Source organism: Molothrus ater, chromosome Z (assembly GCF_012460135.2).
Source record: "Molothrus ater isolate BHLD 08-10-18 breed brown headed cowbird chromosome Z, BPBGC_Mater_1.1, whole genome shotgun sequence".
In the NCBI taxonomy this organism is placed as follows: domain Eukaryota; kingdom Metazoa; phylum Chordata; class Aves; order Passeriformes; family Icteridae; genus Molothrus; species Molothrus ater.
In genome coordinates this window covers 36,925,585-36,945,862 of record NC_050511.2, presented here as the reverse complement: position 1 = coordinate 36,945,862, position 20,278 = coordinate 36,925,585, and the positions used below count along the sequence as shown (strand labels likewise).

Genomic DNA, 20,278 nt, shown 5'->3' with positions numbered 1-20,278 from the left:
AAGTATTTTTAGACATGAATATAAATAATAAGAACACATCAAAATATCTGCTTTGTTTTAATTAGTTTAACATTTTTATGCCCAGAAGGAGCCTGGAGTACTTTCAGTTCTGTCAAATTACTTCTCCTTTGTCTTATTTTAGCATGTACCAATTACATGAATGTGCTATACCTTTAAGCTGAAATCATTAACTCAGGAAGTATTGTAACATGTCTCTGAACTCTTAGATCGATATGGTTAACTCGAGAAAGGCATGGAACAGGCACAACAAATTTTTGTTTCTTTTTTCAAAATCATTTAGGTTGGTTGGATAATGCATGTCTTCATGGGAACAACTCCTGTTGAGTCTCTGGTAGCTGCGGGTAACATATTTGTGGGACAGGTGAGCTGGAGCAAACAAAAACATGCTAACATGTAACAATATTACAGAATTTAGGGAAATAATGCTGCTCATTGAACAGTTGTTTACTAAAAAAATAATCTCTTTCAAAGCTAGGATTCCGCTACATCAAGTCTGATGATCAATTTCCAAAATTGCAGTATGTTCATGTATTGGCAGTGATGCACAGTGGAAAGGATTTGGGAAGCGATATGTTTTCCCAAGAGAAGTTCAAGCATAAATGTAGATGATAGATCTCCCTGCGAGACTACTCCAAAGCTATGAAGAAATAAAAATTTCAGGGTTCTTTTTTGGTTGAAAAGGCAAGTGGTATGAAGAGATGGCACACAAAGTAGGCAAGGGCAGGAGAGAGAGACAATGAGGAAAACTAAGATCCAGGGCTAGCAGTATAAGGCCTTATTCACAAAAAGAGTGGACAGCATCTAACAGACCACTTTAATGGGAAATGTATTAAACCCACATTTACAATAGTGTCTGTCCTATGCTTAGTAAAATGTAAAAAATCAACAATTAACATCCAGGCCCAAATGCACTATTAACATGATATATAGCAGTGGTGCATCACCACATCACACTGCTTCAAGATTTAGAGTGGTACCATTGCATGACACTGCCTCCAGGATGTGCTCACACACATGCCAGAGGGGTGTATTTCACTTGACTAACAGCCTTATCTGGGCTCAGACCTGTGGCTGTCCCTAAGTCGCTCAGAATTGGAACAGAATTTCTTGGCAGTTTCATTGTGCATTTTAGGGAGACAGCAGAATGAATCAGCCAGAATTATCTTCAGACATTCTCTTACTTGGGATAAAAAGCCCCAATCTATTGAAATTGGAGTACTTGCTAGCACCAGGATTAACTAGTCAAAGATACCCAAGAAAGTATGATTCAGACACTCATTTTTCTGCCCTTAATAGAAGAAATCTTTGGGGTTTTATTAAGGATTTCTTAATTTGTTGCTTGTTTTTCACTTCCAGACAGAGTCTCCTCTCCTGGTACGGCCCTACTTACCATATATCACCAAATCTGAACTCCATGCAGTCATGGCAGCAGGATTCTCAACTATTGCTGGAAGTGTCTTAGGAGCATATATTTCTTTTGGGGTAAGACATGGGAAAAGAACTAGAAAATAAATGGTTTATCTGAAATTTTTTAAGTATTTCACCCAGCTGTAATGCTTTGAAAGTATCCCTCAATCATTCCCACTGTTCAGGTTTTTTTGTCTCTGAAGGTCTTAGCCACAAAAATCCTTGGTTTTCTGACAGCTCATTCTCTTCATTTCCTTATGAGCAATATGAACTTTTAATGACATCCTGTAGAAAAAGCATACAAACAACTAAAAAAATTAATTGCATTCCTACGTGTTTGTGCGTAATATGTTATCATGGAGTACTTTCTTTCACCTGGAATTCTAGGTTTCCTCCTCCCACCTACTGACTGCTTCTGTTATGTCAGCGCCAGCATCATTAGCTGTCTCCAAATTATTCTGGCCTGAAACTGAAAAACCTCTGGTAACTCTGAGGAGTGGCATACAAATGGCAAAAAGGTAAGCTGATCTAGGTACTAGTTAATACCACTGCAAAAATGAGGTCTGGATAATAACTGTTCACATATAAATTTTAGGAGCATTATATGGTAGATGTGCAAGCAATAAATTAATTAAAGACTAAATACTGCAAATGGTTGATTTATGAATTCAGGTGAGTGTGCCCCATTACAATCTTAACATATGCCAAGGACCTGGGCCCAACTGTAAACTCCAAAGAAAGAGGGAAACGCCTAGCTGAGGTGACCTGCCAGGAGGCTTTTCCTTTTGTAATGTTATTGTCTTTTTTCTGTAATGAATCTGCAAATGCAAACATGTAAAAAGCAAAGACAAAGCAATAATTTCACAACAGCAGCAAATATGTTGCCCATCTGCTTGGACACTTCTCTTGGCAATGACAGGCAAAGCAAAAAGGCTTCTAAGGATCTGCTTCTGAAATGACCCCAAACATTTCTGCAAGGGCTGTGTGGGAGAAGAGCAGTGACCATTGCCTAATACAAGCAGTGCTACAGGTTTGAGATCTTGCTCAACCCTGAATGTACCAGAATTCATCCTCAGGGCACCACAAGCATATGCTTCAAGTGTCTGCCATGAGGATTGACAGGAAAAGCCTACTTCACCTCATCATTCCTCTTCATTATTTTCTATATGAGCGTACAGACAGATTTAGTACTAGAATTCTAATCAAGTGCATGTACGTTTTAGTTCTGTTATTTGTTCTTGAATTTAAAGATGTTCACACTCTGGTTTTCTCTTCCTTGGCAAAGTGAATCAAAGAATCTGCTAGAAGCAGCCAGCCAGGGTGCCTCTACCTCCATCGGGCTGGTAGCAAACATCGCTGTGAATGTGATCTCCTTCCTTGCCCTGCTGAGCTTCCTTGACTCAGCCCTTTCTTGGGTGGGCAACTTGTTTGACTATCCACAGCTGACCTTTGAGGTATGATCTCCAAGTTATTCATGCAGCTGACATGCATGCATAATTTGTGTTTCTCAAATTTAGGTGCTTGTGTGGTTTGTTTGTTGTTGTTTCTTGTTCTCATTTTGTATTTTAACATGATCTAAACCCATATTTTATTTGTTCTGAACAATTTCTTAACAGTTAAAGTAAAATTTTTGCCATTCAAGTATTTCTGTATTTACTAGTCTGCCTATTGTTTCCCTCTGTGGTGTTCTTGCTAACTCCCAGGCTATGTTTATACAGAGCAGGCTAGCACCTGCCTCCTCTGACTTGGCAGTGCAGCACATCTGTCAACTACATGCTTGCCAAGCCATTAACATCTCCTTCAGCTAAACATAAAAGTGGCTTTATCTTCAGAAGATCCCATCAAACTCTTAATGCTCGCTGTGTTCACTTACATGGGGACACTGGGGAAAGGCTGGACTTGCCTGAAACCAGACTTACTCCATATCAGTTAGTTCTCAATACAATTACAAAGTGAAACCGTACCCAAATCACTCAACAGAGCAAATGGGTTTCAAACAGGATTTCTGTTTGAACCTAGGTCAATATGTCATTTTTGACCCAATGTAATCACCTAGTTTCAGTGGTTATGGCCCTTTTGTTTTGCAAGACCCTAATAAAAGCCCTGGGAGAAACACGGATATAACTTGTGTTAAAGGTGCTGCTGAAGTGAATAGCCACTCATAACAGATATGCCTTCAGCACCACTAAGTTATTACCCTGCTAAGCTTTCAGACATCTCTCACTGCACGCCAGACACCCACACCTGAGGAGAGTCACAAGTACTCATGCCTTAGGCATACTCGTGCAGGGGCTGGTATTTTCATAACTGCTGTATGTAAGATTTGTGTGTAAGATGTGGACAGGTAGGTAGTCCACGAGGAACTGAGACACACAGACATGATGCATGCAGTCAATCTTCCCTTGTGAGAGACACTAATGCATAACCTTCTGTGAGCAGAGAAACCAGCCAGAAATAGTAACTGCTTTAAGACCTCCATTACATTCTCTGAGCACAATCTGACCAAAACCTTTCACAGTTGGAGCTATTTTCTCTCATACAGAAACAAGCTATACTGTGATGTGGGATTTCTTTTTCAATTTGCATAAATCTTATAATGCCAGGGAAAAATAGGTACAGCTTTAATTGTGTCAGATGCACAGCTTTTATGCAGAGACAGCTCTTTTGTTTACACCAGTTGGAGTCCAATAACTTGATAATTAGGCGTGTTCATTAACACATTTGATTTAATCTAGCAGGAGAATTAGATTTCTCAGTTCTCCTTTTAGTTCAATCTTCCTTCTTTTTGTCAAACACTGTGTCCAATTTGAAGCCATTATTGAGTGAAAAGATGGCACAGAAACCTTTGTTTTATTTTACATATAAAATTAGGGACATATAAATATTTTGCTATATCTAGAGTCTTGATTAATGTTTTAAAAGGTACTCAAGCATGCCTGACAATTAAAAACTCTCCCAGAGTTCATGGCAGCAAAAACTGAAGGCCAATTTTCCTCTGCTAAAATAAAACCATCCTTATTTTAAGTTTAGAAAAGTTACTGTCTGCTATTGCTTTCTGACATTTATTTTGACCTGCTTTTTCTTATACTTTCTACAGAACATTTGTGCTTATGTCTTCATGCCATTCTCTTTCATGATGGGAGTAGACTGGGAAGACAGTTTCATTGTTGGTGGACTACTAGGTTACAAAACTTTCTTCAATGAATTTTTGGCTTATGAACGTCTTTCAAAACTGATTCAAAACCGAGAAAAGGGTGGAAGCATGTACATTAATGGTGTGAAACAGTATATGACAGTAAGTAACATTTTCTGTCCTACAGATTTATTTGATCAAATACTTCAACGTTGAAATGACTTATTTTTTAATATGGGCATAAAATGGTTGCATATTACTCTAAGATATGTCTTTGAGCAGCAAAGTTCAGTTATAAAAGTGCAGCATTGCTCTGTGCAGTTGCTGTGATTCTCATTGCCCTAGCTGTCTTGAACAAGCATAGAGACAGAAGGGCGTGGGTTTAGGGAACATGCCATGTTCCACAGGACACCACTCTTAAGACTGAGGCTGTCTTCAAGGCAAGTTTCTTCTTACCTGATTCTCAATACTTCTCTATGAGCTACTCTCCCAAGAAAACCCTGAGGAAGAACTTGAGGATCCTCCTGCCCTCAGAGGTTTGTCCAAGCACTAAACTTGAAGAGAGGCATCCAGTAAGCTCAAGCAGGTGGCATTACTGGCACACCTTTGCTGTAGGTTATTGTTCCCTCTGCAGAGGGCAGTAATAAAAGACATGTAGTACATGCCATACACCTCCCTTGCCACACTGAGTCCAACCAGTCTGTCTCAATCAAGCTTTCCAGCCTTGTCCCACCTTTCATTCACAGTTTTCCCTACATACATACAATACATGTAGCTCCTACTACAGCACCGTGAGAAAGGCAATGCTAAGGGCATCTTGCATGTGTGCATGGGGCCGAAGGTCATTCAGTGATCAAAGCTGACCTTTGTGGACGTGACTGCTCTACTATCTGGCATTCACACACACAGCCCATGCTGAATTCCTCCAGAGCACAGGCAATGCAAACCATTAAATCCAACTTTACACATCCATTGACCCTTCTTTTTTAAATCAAGACAGATTGTCACTGTAGAGAAACCTTTAGATTAGAAAGTATTTTGTACAGCACTTACATGATTCTTTGAATCAGATGGGATGCTGTTGGTACATCTTATATTAAAAACCAAAAACAAATTCCTGATCATTTGCATTCCAAATTACCAGAACATATTTCACACATGTATGTAGAAAGCCAGGCAGTCTGATCAAATATTCACATTTGAATAAATGGTCTGAGCATCCATTACCAGTGTTCCTGAAATTCCTGGCAATAGAACTCTGGGCTAGAATGATCTTTGATGTGCCCTGCTATAACTTTGCTTCCTTCTACTAAATGAATATGACACTGAATTCCTGCATGAGTGAATAAGGGTTTATTTTAGTATGGAATGCAGCCTTAAAACACAGATCTTAGGAACTCTATTTAACTTTTTTTTTCCTGCATAAGATGTCATATAGGACTTTCACATTCACTTCTAATACCTATAAGGAGCCGTATTAACTTCCATAGTGAAAAGCACTGAGAAACATAAACAATTTTAATTCATAATGCTGGTAAAAATTGGCTGAAAAGCCTTATAATTACAGCACAACAGTTCAGGTGAGGGTGTGCTTGGCTTCTGTTTTTAATTTCTCTTCAGTTTCAGAGCTCTCTAATTCATCTGCACACAGATATTCTCTCAGACTGAGCAAACAAGTGTCTTCACCTGAGTCATTAATTACATGGCTTCCTGTTTTCAGAGCTAGGAGAGTGCAAATGAAAGCAGGGTACACAGAGCTTTTTCTAGGAAAAGCTGGTAGAGTGGGTACTTGAAAAACAGTTTCCTGCATTTGTACAGATTGATTGAAAGTATCTACAAATTGATGTTCATAAAAGGAATTAAACCAGAGGAACTTCTAACAAACAGGAAACCTGCTAGAACACTCACTCATTTTCAGCTTTAACCTAAACCACAGTAAATAGGAATTCGGTGCTGCCAGGGGAACAAAAATACATTTACTGAGATATGTTGCCTCCTTTCTCAAAATATTTGAACTACATTTTCTGATTTCACCTAAAGGACCATTTTGTGTCCTGTGAACGGTCCCTCCCTGGAGGCAAAGGCCAACCTTGTATCTACTCTGAGGTCCAGGCTTAGTTGGTGTTACCAAGGGGAGAAAGGTGGCAGAAGTCAGTACAGAAATAAGCTGTTAATGGGGATTCCAAAATCATAATGTCCATCTCTGCCTGTCAACACACACTTCCTAGGAGACCAATTTGTCTTCTTTGCACAGGGTGGAGAATGCACAAAGTAGCTTTGTATAGAGCTCTCTGCTTCTTCAGGGTCAAAGAATTCAGGGATGCATACCAAAACTTGAGGTTTCAAAAGAGTTTTATAGAGGTATCCAGCTGTGAAAAACAAGTTGAGTTATAGCTCTCTGACTCATACTTTCAGAAAACAGCAGTTAAATTGCCACTAGTGAGATAAGATTTTTTTTGTCTTTAATTACTACTACTCACTTCAAAAAGGCACAACAATAAATGTGAAAGATAAAATCATTGCATAGTTTGTCAGTCCTCACATGGGCAGTGGGTATAAAAGCCTGTGACATTCAACAAGGGAACAAGTCTACCTTTCTGAAAGCCACACCTTGGGCAGCAACAAAGCAAAACAGTTATTTTTGTACTCAGAGCCACAGTGCCTGCCATGTTTTTGGACCCTTAAATCACAATTAACTGTTTCAAACCACTCAGAGGGTGTGTCTTTGTTTTTCAGGTTCGCTCTGAAGTCATCGCCACCTATGCTCTCTGTGGATTTGCCAACTTCGGCTCCTTGGGACTGGTAATAGGAGGCCTGAGTAAGAACCACTCTCACAGACAATTTCTTTGTTGAGCAAATCCCAAAGAAAGCACCAAAAGGAATAGGCTGGGGGTGAAGCTTGGCAGCATTAGGGGCTGAGCAGCTGCACTGCCAAAGCCTAGCACTCAATTGTGAATGTAAGGGCACCCAGAGAGGGGGTACAGGCTTTGGCGGGAAGTACTGGGAGAGGTGCTGAAGACAAGGGGAAGGAACCAAGCCCTTCTGATAGCCTTCCCTCTTTAGACCTCAAACATGAACCTGAGCTACTACTGCCCATGAGATTCAGGAGGAGCAGATCAACTCCATAGCATGCTGGTTTGACAGATGAATTTGGTTATTTTCTGTAAAAATATCACATATATGCAGTAAGCTTACAGGGAAAGAATTTTTAAAACAGGTTTTCAGATCTCAGTGGAAAAAGAAAAATTGAAAAACCATCTGAGTTCCTCACTAGGCAGCCAGAATTGCTGGCAGTCATCTTTGCCCTGAAGCCACAGTGGGATCAGCAGTGGGGCAGCGTAGAGGAGCAAAACACAGCCATGGGGCCAGACTCTTCTGAAGGGCACAATAATCCAGCACAGACATGCAAACTGCCAAAGAAAACAAAAGTTACCATTTTAAATATAAGCAATCCTCTTAACAGAAAGAGCCAATGCTGGTACTTGGCCTTCAAATGACCCACTAAAAAATGTCCCATTTTTCCTGCATGTTCCCCTTGGTTTAAACTGCAGGGTGGGAAATTACTCCTGCAGGGGCAAAAGCTGGTAGATTCACCTTCCTTATACGTATTTCTGTTTGACTTACACTTTGTATTTCTTCTAGCAAGCATTGCTCCCTCAAAAAAGAAGGAAATAGCCGACGGTGCTTTCAGAGCGATGATTGCAGGAACGGTGGCCTGTTTCATGACGGCCTGTGTGGCAGGTACAGTGCTCAGGTTTGGTGTCCCCCACGGCAGTGGCCACCACGGGGCACTGCACCAGCACCATACTATATCCTCCTAGGCTGCCTCAGTCACTCAAACACAAGTGTTTTTGTGCTTGGCAGGATTAAAAGTTGATATGAGACAAAAGTTTCTTGAAAACTAGAATTTGAAAAGATGTAAATATTTCAGTTCTTCCATTTTGTCTGTGTTTTTAGGAGAGGGGTATGGTGTTTTAATGGGGGTGGTTTTTGGGGTTTTTTGGGTTGGTTTTTTTTTGTTTTGTTTAGGGTTTTTTTGTTAATTTGTTTGTGCTGAACATGTGACTCATAAACAAAGCAATTTATAGATGAATTGCAATCCCTCCTCCACACCACTAGATACAGGAATAGAGAACTAATTTTGGAAAATTTTGAACTAAATTTGGAAAAGAACCAGGAAAATGGAATGAAAGAGTGTAAAAGACTATAAGCAAGGGAGAACAACTCTTTGTCATAAGGTTAAGTCAATATTTTGAGGGGATAATATTTCCACAGAGCACTTAGGCTTGTGAAACAGTCCTAAAATGGGAGTCCCCAGCTGATCCTTATTTTCAAAACTTCAGCTTTAATTTGAGTGAGAAGTCACAATGCAACAGACATTTAAGGGAGTAAATTTTAAAAAAACAAAGTAATTATTGAAAAGATTTGAAAACATTGATATGTTTCAATAGATTATAAATTTATCCTCAGTATTTCACAATCCCTTTTCCAGATCTCTTTCCTGAGCATGTGATATACAAAATTGGTATGACATGGAATAATGAAGGTTAAAGGACTCATATTTCAACAGTGAAGAAAGATCTTGGTATTTTATGTAGCTAAAACCACTATGTCCGTTTCAACCATAACTTCTCCATGCCTTGGTGTTCATGGTAGCAACAGAAACATACACATTTTAAAGATGAGCCCACACTATTTTCTGAAGGCTACAGAACAAGCAAACTTGAAATAACATTAGTCTCATAGCTGTCCATAATATTTTAATACATGACACTACTCTGCATAACTGAGGAACCAGGAAGCTCTACTAAAATGTGTCATTTCACAATACTGATCTTAAGAATAATATTGTGAACAGCCAGTGAGAAAATCTCTCCAAAATAATAGAATCTGCTTTGGAAAGAAAATTGCATTCCACCCACTCCTGCCATGGTAAATGCTTTCCTTACACTAAGGAGAAAGTAGAAAAGCCAAGCAATTTCTATTACCACAGTTAAGATAAGAACATATTAAAAACATGTCCAAATTCTACAACATTACATATAGAAGGAGCTATCACTTTCATGCTTTTGTGTTTCCATTACTCCAGTGACTGATGACATTAGTATTTGTAGGAAATTTTAAAGAATATGTAGCAAAGCAAACTCAATTTGAAACAAAATAAGAGGTTCTGTATTTACTTGCACTTCTATAAATGCAGCATAGCTTCATCTTAGTTAATGAAAACACACTGACCCAGCAATGAGAAAGGCATTACTACACAATATTAATATCATTAAAGGAGGCAGAAAACCAAAATATATCCAAGTGTAACATGTTGCTGTACTATAATTCCTACATATAAAAAGTAGATAAATTGTTGTGGTTGCTACTTAATTCAGTTTTTAAAAATGATTCATTTTAGAAGTCCCACAGTTCAAAGGTTTTGACCTTGTACCTTTACATAACCACCTCAAATGGTGATTTTGCGTCAGACAGAATGGTTTGTTTGATCATGGCTTCATGACTCACATTCTCAAATCTTATCTTCCTCTTCATTATTCATTAAGAAAATTGTAACTTACTTCACAGGAATGCTGACTGTCCCTAGTGTGGAAGTTCCTTGCCACATCCAATTAGGAAACACTTCCAACTTCACAGATTTCCCTGCCAACAGCACAGAGCTAGTTGAATGCTGCCAGCAACTCTTCACCAGGTATTGAGAACCCTTTATCCTCTGGGAGTAAAATTTAGGGAGCTCATATCTTCTCTGAAAACCTAATGTTATTTTTATTTTTTGTATTTGGCTTTTTTTTCTTAGGCATCTGCTTTCAGTGAACTAGTGTCTTTTAGAGGAATGGCTATTTTAGTGCTTTTGAATTGTCTTCCTCTTCTTGGGGCATTTTTCCATTGCATGACAAACACCTACAGAACCAACAGACAATTCAAAATATCTTTGTTGAAACCTCCTGAAATGGAGGAGGGTCAAGCACTGATCTCTCCTCTTTGGTGACCAGTTACAGGACCTGAGGGAATGGCCTGAAGCTGTGTCAGGGGAGGGTTAGGTTGAGTATTAGAAAGAGGTTCTTCCCCCAGAGGGTGTTTGGCACAGAACAGGATCCCCAGTGAAATGGTCACATCACCAGCCTGATGGAGTTCATTTGGACAATGAAGAAGCATTTGGATAATGCTCTCAGACTCTTGGAGATTATGCTCTGTGCAGGGCCAGGAGTTGGCCCTTGATGATTCTTGGTTTATCCTAAACACTAACAAGAAAATAAATCAAATATTTGAACTAATATAAAGTTAACCTAGTATTTGAGGTTAGCAATAGCTGAAAAAAAGTCAGGAGCCTTTCCCTCCCTTCCCTCTTCTGTCTGTAATGTGACTAAAGATAATAATAATCAGGCTTGTTTATGTTGAAAACTTTACATGCTTTTAAAGTAGAAAAATATTTCAAGATAAATTGTATTTCACAACCCTCTGTCCAAGGCAGAGAAGAAAGAAATACTGATATTAAAAAAGGAATATATTCAGATATACCTAACACTATCTCACAAAGAACCAAAGGTCTATGTATTTAGGTTATGGCAAGAACCTTTCAAATTTGTCCTAGTATGCTTGCTTTTTATTTTTTCCCTTTTTTCTATTTTCAAAACTAATTACTTTAGAAATAAATGCTCTTAATTCATCCTTTTTTCTTGCTATTGAAAACAGAAGAACTTACACAGCAGATATCATCTCTGGGTACATTCAGTCATTGTTATCTCTTCATTACTACAACTTTTCCTCATAATACTAATTTCAGGTCTACCATGCTGCTACAAAGACAAGAACCTGCTCTATTTTTAGCAGAATCAATGTTAAGCAGATGCTTTGAAAATGTAAAAATATTGAATAGGGAAATGAAGGACTCAATCATTTCAGTTATTTAGGTGCATGTACCAGAGGCATGAGGACTTGCTACAAAAAACCAAAAGTTATCCTGATAAAAAGGGAGAACATCTGGATGTGGCACTTGGCTGGAGTTGGGAAAGTCTTCTCTCTATTTTGTTTCTCATGAAAATTTTAACACATCTAAAGTTGCTTTGGAGAAAGTGTGTGTTGCCATGTACGTGTGTGTGTGTATATACATATACTGCAGAGAGAGATTCCCATGACAAAATTCTGTGATTCTGTGAAAAGGAGTTTATCTGATTTCTGCTTTATTTCTCCCCCAGTGCAAATCATTCGGAGGAGATCTTTCTGAGACGAAACTACAGTCTGAATTCCTGGAAAGTGTGTTGCCAAATACTGGGTCAACCTGCTTTTCATTGCACTTAAGTTAAGTTTGAATCTTTTTGACAGGATTGATCATAAATAAGAACTGTGTTCCTTGGAAGAAAGGAAATAAAAAAATTGCTTTATTACAATGAGTGTGAATTTTCCCCATGCAATCTTTATTTTTCATCTCTTACCAGCCCAATTCCTCTACTTGGTTGGAATTATTTATAAATTAAACTGGCATAAATGGAAGACATCTCTTGCTGCAGAACTCTTCTCCCACTACAAAACAGAATAGAAGAACATTTTTAAGCCTGATTCTCCTGCTTTTATTTCTACCAGATTTGCCAGATTAAATTGCTATAGGCCAGAAGAAAATCAGATTCAGAAGATTTGGCTGCCACTTACAGATAGCTATGAACTAGAAATAATATTCGGAGTTACCATCAATTTCTAATACTATCTCTGCCCTTTTTGATGGCAAAGAAGTCTTTACTGCATGAAGAGAAATTACTTTTCTGCAAAAGAAACTGCAGAGAAATTACTTTTCTGCAGAGAGATCTGCATTTTGTGCAGAGATAATTATATACATCCACAAATATATATATACATATATATATATATTCCTACCAATACCTAGGTAGCTATAGCTGCACATGAACTGAGCTGCAAACCTGTTCTACCTCATCAGCTTGGCCACTGAAGCACCCAAACTGGGAGCTAGCAACTCTGCCACAGTCCTCCTTCTGCCCACAGGAGAGTGCAGGAAGTTGGTCACTCTTTACAGTTAACTCATATGAATGAAAATGTCCAGCCTCCAAGCTTCCTATATTAATTCTTCTAAATCTATGTTTTTAACCATTGTGAAAATTGATTATGGAGTCACCAACAAGGAACTTTTATACACATTTGACCTCTGTCAAATGCAGGAAAAATCAGGTCCATACCATGACTATTCCCTGTCAAGCAAGCTTAATGTAGGACACCTCCACACGATCCCTTTGAAGAAGAAAGTGTGTTATGATTTTAAGCTTCAGAACTTTCAAAAACTGGTAAGCTCTGTGCAGAGGTAGGGAGAGGGAGTGATTACTAGCCTATGATATTGTTAATGCTAAAGGCTTGGGAATAAAGGTCAGAACTAAATTGCAGGAACATTGGAAAATTCTGACACATTCTGCAAATAAAAATTGTGCAGATGGTCTAGTCAGGAAAAGCAATTACAAATTTTTCGAGCTTCCATTAATTACAGCAGAATCTTTTCCAGGAAATCCGAGTTCATTAACTTAGACAGCTGCCAGTACAGTTATTTCCAGGGGGTATTTATTTGAACTTGCTGTGAAAGTGCTAGTTTCCTGTAAAGCTCAGTTTATTAACTTAGTACCCAGAAAAGTTATAAATGTCAGCATTGCTACTACTTGTGATTTTTTATCTCTGGTTTTATATTGTTAGGTGTTTTTCTTCAGCCTCATCTACCTAGGTATGTAATCCTTAATTTTCAGTGGTTTTAAAGGATGCTGATAATGCTGATTAGGACAGATATATGCTCATATATTTAATGTGAATCCATCCTAAAGAAAATGCATGGATTTCATCCATGAGTTTTATCCAGCATGCTGGTTAGAGCAGGTTTGGATTTCAAGTAAGTTTAGAGTCTGAAGCCAAGTAACATATTATTTCAAGGAAAATTAATCAGAATCATTAGTTCTTGCTGTCAAAAAGAGCACACCCCATGTGCTCTGTTTACAAATCATCACAGGTACTCTCCTTCTTTGCTACTCCCTACCATGCTCTATTTAATATCAGCCTTTTGAAATGGTTGCTCTTTCCATTTCACAATTGTATACTGGGTAAAAGGGCTGCTTGGGCTAGTAAAGACATTCATGTATAAACTGCTAAAAAAGCTTTTCATAGAGCTGAAGCCTTCCTCCCACAAGAGATGTGGTGTTTTTCTTTTCCTTTTTAAGACTCCTCTATAGATGGATTAGATGGAAGGCAATTTTTGCAGAATATATATGATAGTTCTTTACACCTGCTCAAAGAGATTGCCCACCTGGTTTGACGATGGTTTGATCTAAAGACAATATATATGGGACATTACATCTTAAGTGTAGCAAAAACAGCAGTGAAAGCAGGAGGGGATTGCTACCAAGTACCATCATGTGTTCTGGTGACTATTTTCTCTCAGTCCATGTGATGGTGCTAGGACTCCAGTGTAGAGCTCTTTGTGTTTCTCTCAACAAAAAAGTGGAATAGTGCATTTCACCAGCTTGGAGTTACCCTGGCAGCTTGGACCCTGAACTATCAGTGCCCAGGAACACATTTCTGACAATACCAGCAGCAACAAATCTGCATCACAGACCTCAAAAGAAACATTTGATTTAATCAAATGCTTGCTAGCACATGTGATGGGTTGACCTTGTGGTGAGATGGATGCCAGGTGCCACTAAAGTTGCTCTACTCTTCTGCTGTACAGGTGAGAGAAGATCCAATGAAAGGTTTATGGTTTGAGATAAGGACAGGGAGAGATCACTCACCAAATACCATCATAGGCAAAACTGACTCCTCTTGGGGAAGATTAATTTAATTTATTGATCAGTTCAGAGTAGGATACAGAGAAACAAAACCAAATCTTAAAAAACACTCTCCCTGACCTCCCTCTGTGCCTTGTGATCAGTTTTACTCGTGATTTTCTCTGCTTCCATCCCCACCACCCAGCAGCCCACAGCAATGAAGAATTGGGATTGTGGTGAGTTCATCACATGTCTCTACCCCTTCTTCTTCCTCAGGAAGAGGAATCTTCACAGTCCTCCCCTGTTCCACTGTGGCATCCCTACTATAGCAGACAGTCCTCCACAAACTTCTCCAATGTGAGTCCTTTGAGTCCTTCCATGGGCTGCAGTTTTTCATTGACCGCTCCAGCATGTGTCCCTTCTATGGGGTTCAGCCCTTCAGGAACAGGCTGTTTCACTGTTAGTCCCCAACAGGATCATAAGTCCAGCAAACCTACTCCAGTGTGGGCTCCTCTCTCCACAGGCCTACCAGGACCCTGCTCCAGCATCAACTCCTCTTTCCATGGGGCCACGGATCTTGCCAGGAGCCCTCAATAATGGGCTTCCCACAGGATCACAGCTTCCTTTGAGCATCCACTTGGTCTTGGGTGGGTCTTTTCTGCATGCTGCAGGTGGATCTCTGCATCCCCATGGACATCCCTGGACTGCAGGGGCACAGCTGCCTCACCCTGGACTGCACCATGGGCTGCAGGGGAATCTCAGCTCTCTATCTGGACCAGCTCCTGGCCCTTCTTCTCCACTGACCTGGGAGATTTTTCCTCTCATTTTCTCATTCTTCTCTTTTGCCTGGAAGAAGAATCTCATCTTTTGAGATTCTTTCCCATCTCTTAGATAGTTATCACAGAGGCACTACCACTGTCATTGATGGGCTTGGCTTTGGCCAGTGGCAAGTCCATCTTTGAGCCTGCTGGCATTGGCTCCATTGGACAGGAAGGAAGCTTCCAGTAATTTCTCAAAGAAGCCACCCTGTAGCATACTTCCCTCTCCCCCTCCACTACCCAAACCTGGCCTCATAAACCCAGCACACACTCTACACCTATAGGCTCAAAGATGGAAATGAATATTTTGTCAATTCATAAATAATGAAGTCTATGTGGAGGTAGCTCTGTTTCAAAGGTCTTGCAAAAAAGGAGTTTAACTTCCTTTAAAATTATCAGAATGGCAGTGCACAATAGGATGGAACTAATGAAGGTGATGAGTGAATGAAGCATTAGTGGCATGACTCAATTTCTCACCTTCACAAGCTACCCACTGGATGTCAGTACATACCTAATAGCTTTGTGCTATAGCTTTCACAGGGTGTTAGTCACTAAAAGTCACTGGTAATAATTCCAGGAAAACTTTTACGCAGTTTTGTGTGCAACAATTCCAGGAAATCTACTGTATAGCCTTTATCATGCTCAGAACATGTACCATCAACGAAAATTACCCTTAAAGTAAGACTGAGTTCTCTCACGACTCAATTTAGAAAAGTACTGAAAAATGTAAATTAGGGATGTCTGGCAGGTTACATGAATATTTCTATTTTAATTGGCTAAGATAAGGGGCAGATGGAAAAAACAAGAACATTTTAGAAACAAACTTTTTCCAATTCTACATATCACAGCAGCCATTGCAAACTATATACCTTTTTGAACAAGTGAGTAGTTGACTATATGTTGTGATTTAACTGGCAGGCAGCTAAACACCACCCAGTCACCTGTTCATTCCCTGCTGCTACCTGGGACAGGGAAGAGAATTCAAAGCAAAAAAAAAAGGTAAAATTTGTGGGTTGAAGTAAAGCCAGCTTTAGAAACTAATAATAATAATAATAATAATAATAATAATAATAATAATAATAATAATAATAATAATAATAATAATAATAATAATAAATAGTAATACAGAAGAAGTAACACATAAGGCAATTGTTTTCTATCCACTGACTACTGGCTACTCAGTCCCTAGTCTGCAGCCCTCAGCCAGCCTTCCCCCCAGTTTGTAAACTGAGCATGACACCATATGACATGGAATAACCTTTCAAACAGCTGGAGTCAGCTGTTCTGGCTCTGCGTGTGGCTCATGGTTTAGGAATGGTACTCCCCAATGTAGTGCTCTCACTGAGACCCTCCAAAACACACCACAAATTGCTTGCTTCCCCTCCTGCTCCCCCTTCCCCCTGTGAGTGGCTGAAGAGAATTGGAGGCACAAAAGGTGAAGATCACAGTTGAGATACGAGCAACTTACTGGAAACAGCAATGAGATGAGAAAACAAACAGTAACAGCAGCAATATGAAGAGCAAAAAAGGTACAAAATGAGGGAGTGATTCCTGTGTAAAAATGCCATTACTACAGAGCTCAACCTGCCTGCAGGTACACTACCCCAACTGCTCCGTCAGTGTCAGAAGCAGAACCACCCAACTTTTCCCTCTGTGTGGAAATCAGCATTACCCTACTGCTCCTCACTTACTCCCACACTTACTCAACACCTCAGCAGAGACTCCCTTTTTCTGTCCCTCAGCAGTGATGTGAGGTGGTATAAAATAACGAGGTGGTACAGAATAAGTTGGTATAGAGTAACCACCAAGTCCTGGACACACCCTCTCCTGGCTACAGCAAAAGTGAACCGTCTCCTGTCTGGAACCAGGACTGTTTTCTTTGAAATTCTTGTGCTTCCTCCCAGCCTCTTCACTGTTGGGGTGATATAAGAAGCTAAAGTCCTTGAATTAGGGTAAGCACGTCTAAAAAACAACTAAAACATCAGTGTGTTATCGATATATTTTCATCCTAAATCCAAAATACAGCACTTCAGCACCTGCTGGGAAGAGAAATAACCCTATCCTAGCCAAAACAAGGACACGGTCAAAGAGGCATGTTATACACAGCAAGTTATGAAGCCAAATCAGTGTTCTCCAAAATGAGTACCACCTGTTTCTTACAAAAGTCATGAATAGAATGAGGCAAGATGCCAAGGATAGAGAATATTAATCCCTATTCTTCTACAGACTGAAACTTTTTGCTATGCGGCAGTCAGTCTACTTCTCTCTGTACAGTGCCATAAATTCATTGTGCTAGAAGTTGAGTTTGTAGATTACTGACAGACTTTCAAATTTTGACTACAAACAGCTTTCATTAAATGGTTAGCATTGCCATAGAGTTGTGAAGGTGTCTGTGAACATCAGCCCCATCAGCTGTTGTAGGAGACAAATGTGTGTTGAGGGCATTGATGCAGGGCAAGGGAAGCTCCCTGTCCTTGTGAGGTACATGCATGGGGACCCAGCCCTCTTTGCAGTCACCAGCACAGCTGGATTTGCCCTGGGAGCAGCTGGTGTGTGACAATTGTGGCCACAGTTCATCCATGTGAGATCATCTCAATTCTGCAAGCAGACCCACAAAATATTTAGGTCTCCTGCAATCCTAGGCTGCTTTCAGGTATCAACATAAAAACAAGCATCAGGTCACAAAACTTTTATATATGAGAGGCTGAATCAAATTCTCTTCTCATCTGTGTCGGTCTAAACTCGGTGGATCTTCACTGAAGCTGGAGTTATCATACTTATGACAACATAAATCAGACAGGAATTGTTTCCCCAATGAAAGTACTTCATAAAATATTGTGTGTTGTATGTGTACAGCTGTACACTTGTTTCTGTTTTGCTTTGTGAAGTTATGCATCTGAAGCATGAGAATACAAAACTAGAAAATTTAACTGGTGAAAACCAGTTCACTCTGTGGGTCTTAATGGTTTTCTAGAGGGGGGGAAAATCAAAGCATTTTCTTGTTGCTATGGTATTCTGCAGCATAGGGATTCACTGTAGCAACCAGTGCATTACATCGTAAGACATTGATCAGAATCTATATGTTGCCATGGTTGCCACAGTGAATATTTAATTTTTGCTATATTGATTGGTGCCTTTGATGTCATGTGGCTAGAAATATGAGGGAGATGGGAGCACCCTACATGACAATATCTGCTTGTTCCCTGACAGCAAACATAGATGGCAGCTAAGGATCACATTTGTCTAGATGAAATTAGCAAATTTTGAAATTTTGTATGCAAAATCTTGTTTGTTACCAGAATTAAACATGGGTAAGAAATATCAAATTTGGGTTTTCTTGTTTACTTGTTTTCCACTTGCTAGGGAAGTGTTCCTACCTCAACACCAATTGCATTACAATGTTTGGAATCCCCATGTTAGGGAGAATAGCCCTATACCTAATATAATAAAGCTGAATTTGTGTCCACTTCTGAGTTTTGTACCCCAGGTTCACTTGGGAAAGTTTCTCATCTCTGTTCCTGACTGTAAAATGAAGCAGTTACCTGGATGTATTGCTGTAAGTTATGTTAAAACAAAAGTTGTTTTCAGAAATGAGAGAGTGGAATTTTGCAGGTGTGGGATTATACACCCAGGAAATCCATCTGCCTGATTCTGTTCTGGAAAACAAGGAGAAACTATACATTACATGCTTAGTTTCTGTCTCATATACATGGATTGAAACAGATAATTTCACCAGCAGGGTACTTTGCCTGAGCTAACAGCTATGGTTTCTGGTTCAGAAACAAGACCATGGATAGGTTCACACCAGTGTTATTTCCTCTCTCTGAAGAAAAACTCTCACACTGCTGCAGCATCTTAGCTCAAGTAACAGCAGGGACACAAATTTGGTGTCGATACCAAACAATTAGTTACATCACACAATCTCACCTGTCTTCCACATTGTTCATAGCCCTAAATAATCCAAGTTTCATTAACTCCTGACAGAAATTGTCTTACAAAACTGTCATTTGACTCTAGCTGGCTATGTGGCCATATTACAATAATTATTACATAAGAAAAGTCTCTGAAGTATCTTGTGTCTTCATTTGGAATACTTTTTTTGTTAAAGGTACTTCCCCAAAGAGCCACTAAAAAAAGATTTTCTCTATTTTCAGTCCAGGAATATCACATGGAAGACATTCATCCTCCACAGTTTTTTGAACAATCATGCTCAGGCGTTTCAGAAAAGGAACTGATCCTTGCAGCTATGTGCTATTATTGCAGACTGCTCAGCTGAAGTCAGCTAAGGTACCCTCTGTACTATACACATTTTCCATTCATAAGTGATTATGGGACCTGGATTCACCTGAAACCAGATGTAGGAAAAATAAGAGATCTCCCCATAACAATCACTTTACCCCCTATGCTACTTAACTGCCGTAACAGAACCACAGCAGAGCCCAGACTGAGACTTCCTTTCCCAGGTAGCTGTTGAATTCCCAAGCATCTTGCTTCCCTCCCTTCATCCTTTTTTACTCTGATCATTCTATGACTTTACAGAAGCACTCTTTCCCATCTTGCTTTCTGTACCTCTTAATTTTGATCACCTTTGTTTTGATTTCACACACCACCACGGGAATGTTGGAATTTTTCCTTTGTTGGGTCACTAGATGGCAGAAGAGACCCAGTAAAAACCCTTCCCCAGAAAATAGGTAGGGATACATGTAGCCTTTTTACTTATTGTGTGGTCCCCTTGGGGTTTTTGTTAATCAAAATGTAATGTTGAATACTTTTTTTACCCTGTTTACAGGATTTTTTTTTTCATATAAAAATGTGATATGCTTTGCCTAAGGTGGTTTGCTTTTAAGGGGCCACTTTGGGCACCTTACAGCTCCACTTCCTGGAGTGCCACACAGGTATTCCTGAAGATCATCTTTTCCTAAAATGATGTGTGCTAATTGCCCGACATTTCTTATTATCATTATAGGTTCTGGTGAAGGGTGTTTAGTGCCTGTCTGTAGTAACCTTAGAGAAAGTAGTAGAATGAATTATGGAATACATAAAATTTAAATGCTGAAAGAACTCGCAGAAGATGGAGGTGTGAAGAGGGTGGTTGTGTATCCTGCTACAAAATCCTCATTCTCTTTACCTGCAGGTAATACAGGGCT

The 20,278-nt window shown here is 39.5% G+C and overlaps 1 protein-coding gene across 1 annotated transcript in view; it reads left to right on the top strand.

Annotated features, from left to right (window-relative positions):
• Nucleotides 1–11,863, top strand: part of SLC28A3 (solute carrier family 28 member 3) — a 37,894-nt gene extending 26,031 nt beyond the window's left edge. Inside the window, exons 10-18 of the mRNA XM_036403479.1 lie at nucleotides 302–382; nucleotides 1,378–1,503; nucleotides 1,816–1,946; nucleotides 2,714–2,882; nucleotides 4,526–4,723; nucleotides 7,298–7,379; nucleotides 8,204–8,302; nucleotides 10,133–10,256; nucleotides 11,761–11,863. Of these exons, the coding sequence (XP_036259372.1) occupies nucleotides 302–382; nucleotides 1,378–1,503; nucleotides 1,816–1,946; nucleotides 2,714–2,882; nucleotides 4,526–4,723; nucleotides 7,298–7,379; nucleotides 8,204–8,302; nucleotides 10,133–10,256; nucleotides 11,761–11,863 (1,113 nt within the window). The remainder of the gene's footprint in view (nucleotides 1–301; nucleotides 383–1,377; nucleotides 1,504–1,815; nucleotides 1,947–2,713; nucleotides 2,883–4,525; nucleotides 4,724–7,297; nucleotides 7,380–8,203; nucleotides 8,303–10,132; nucleotides 10,257–11,760) is intronic.
• The last annotated feature ends 8,415 nt before the right edge of the window (nucleotides 11,864–20,278 follow it).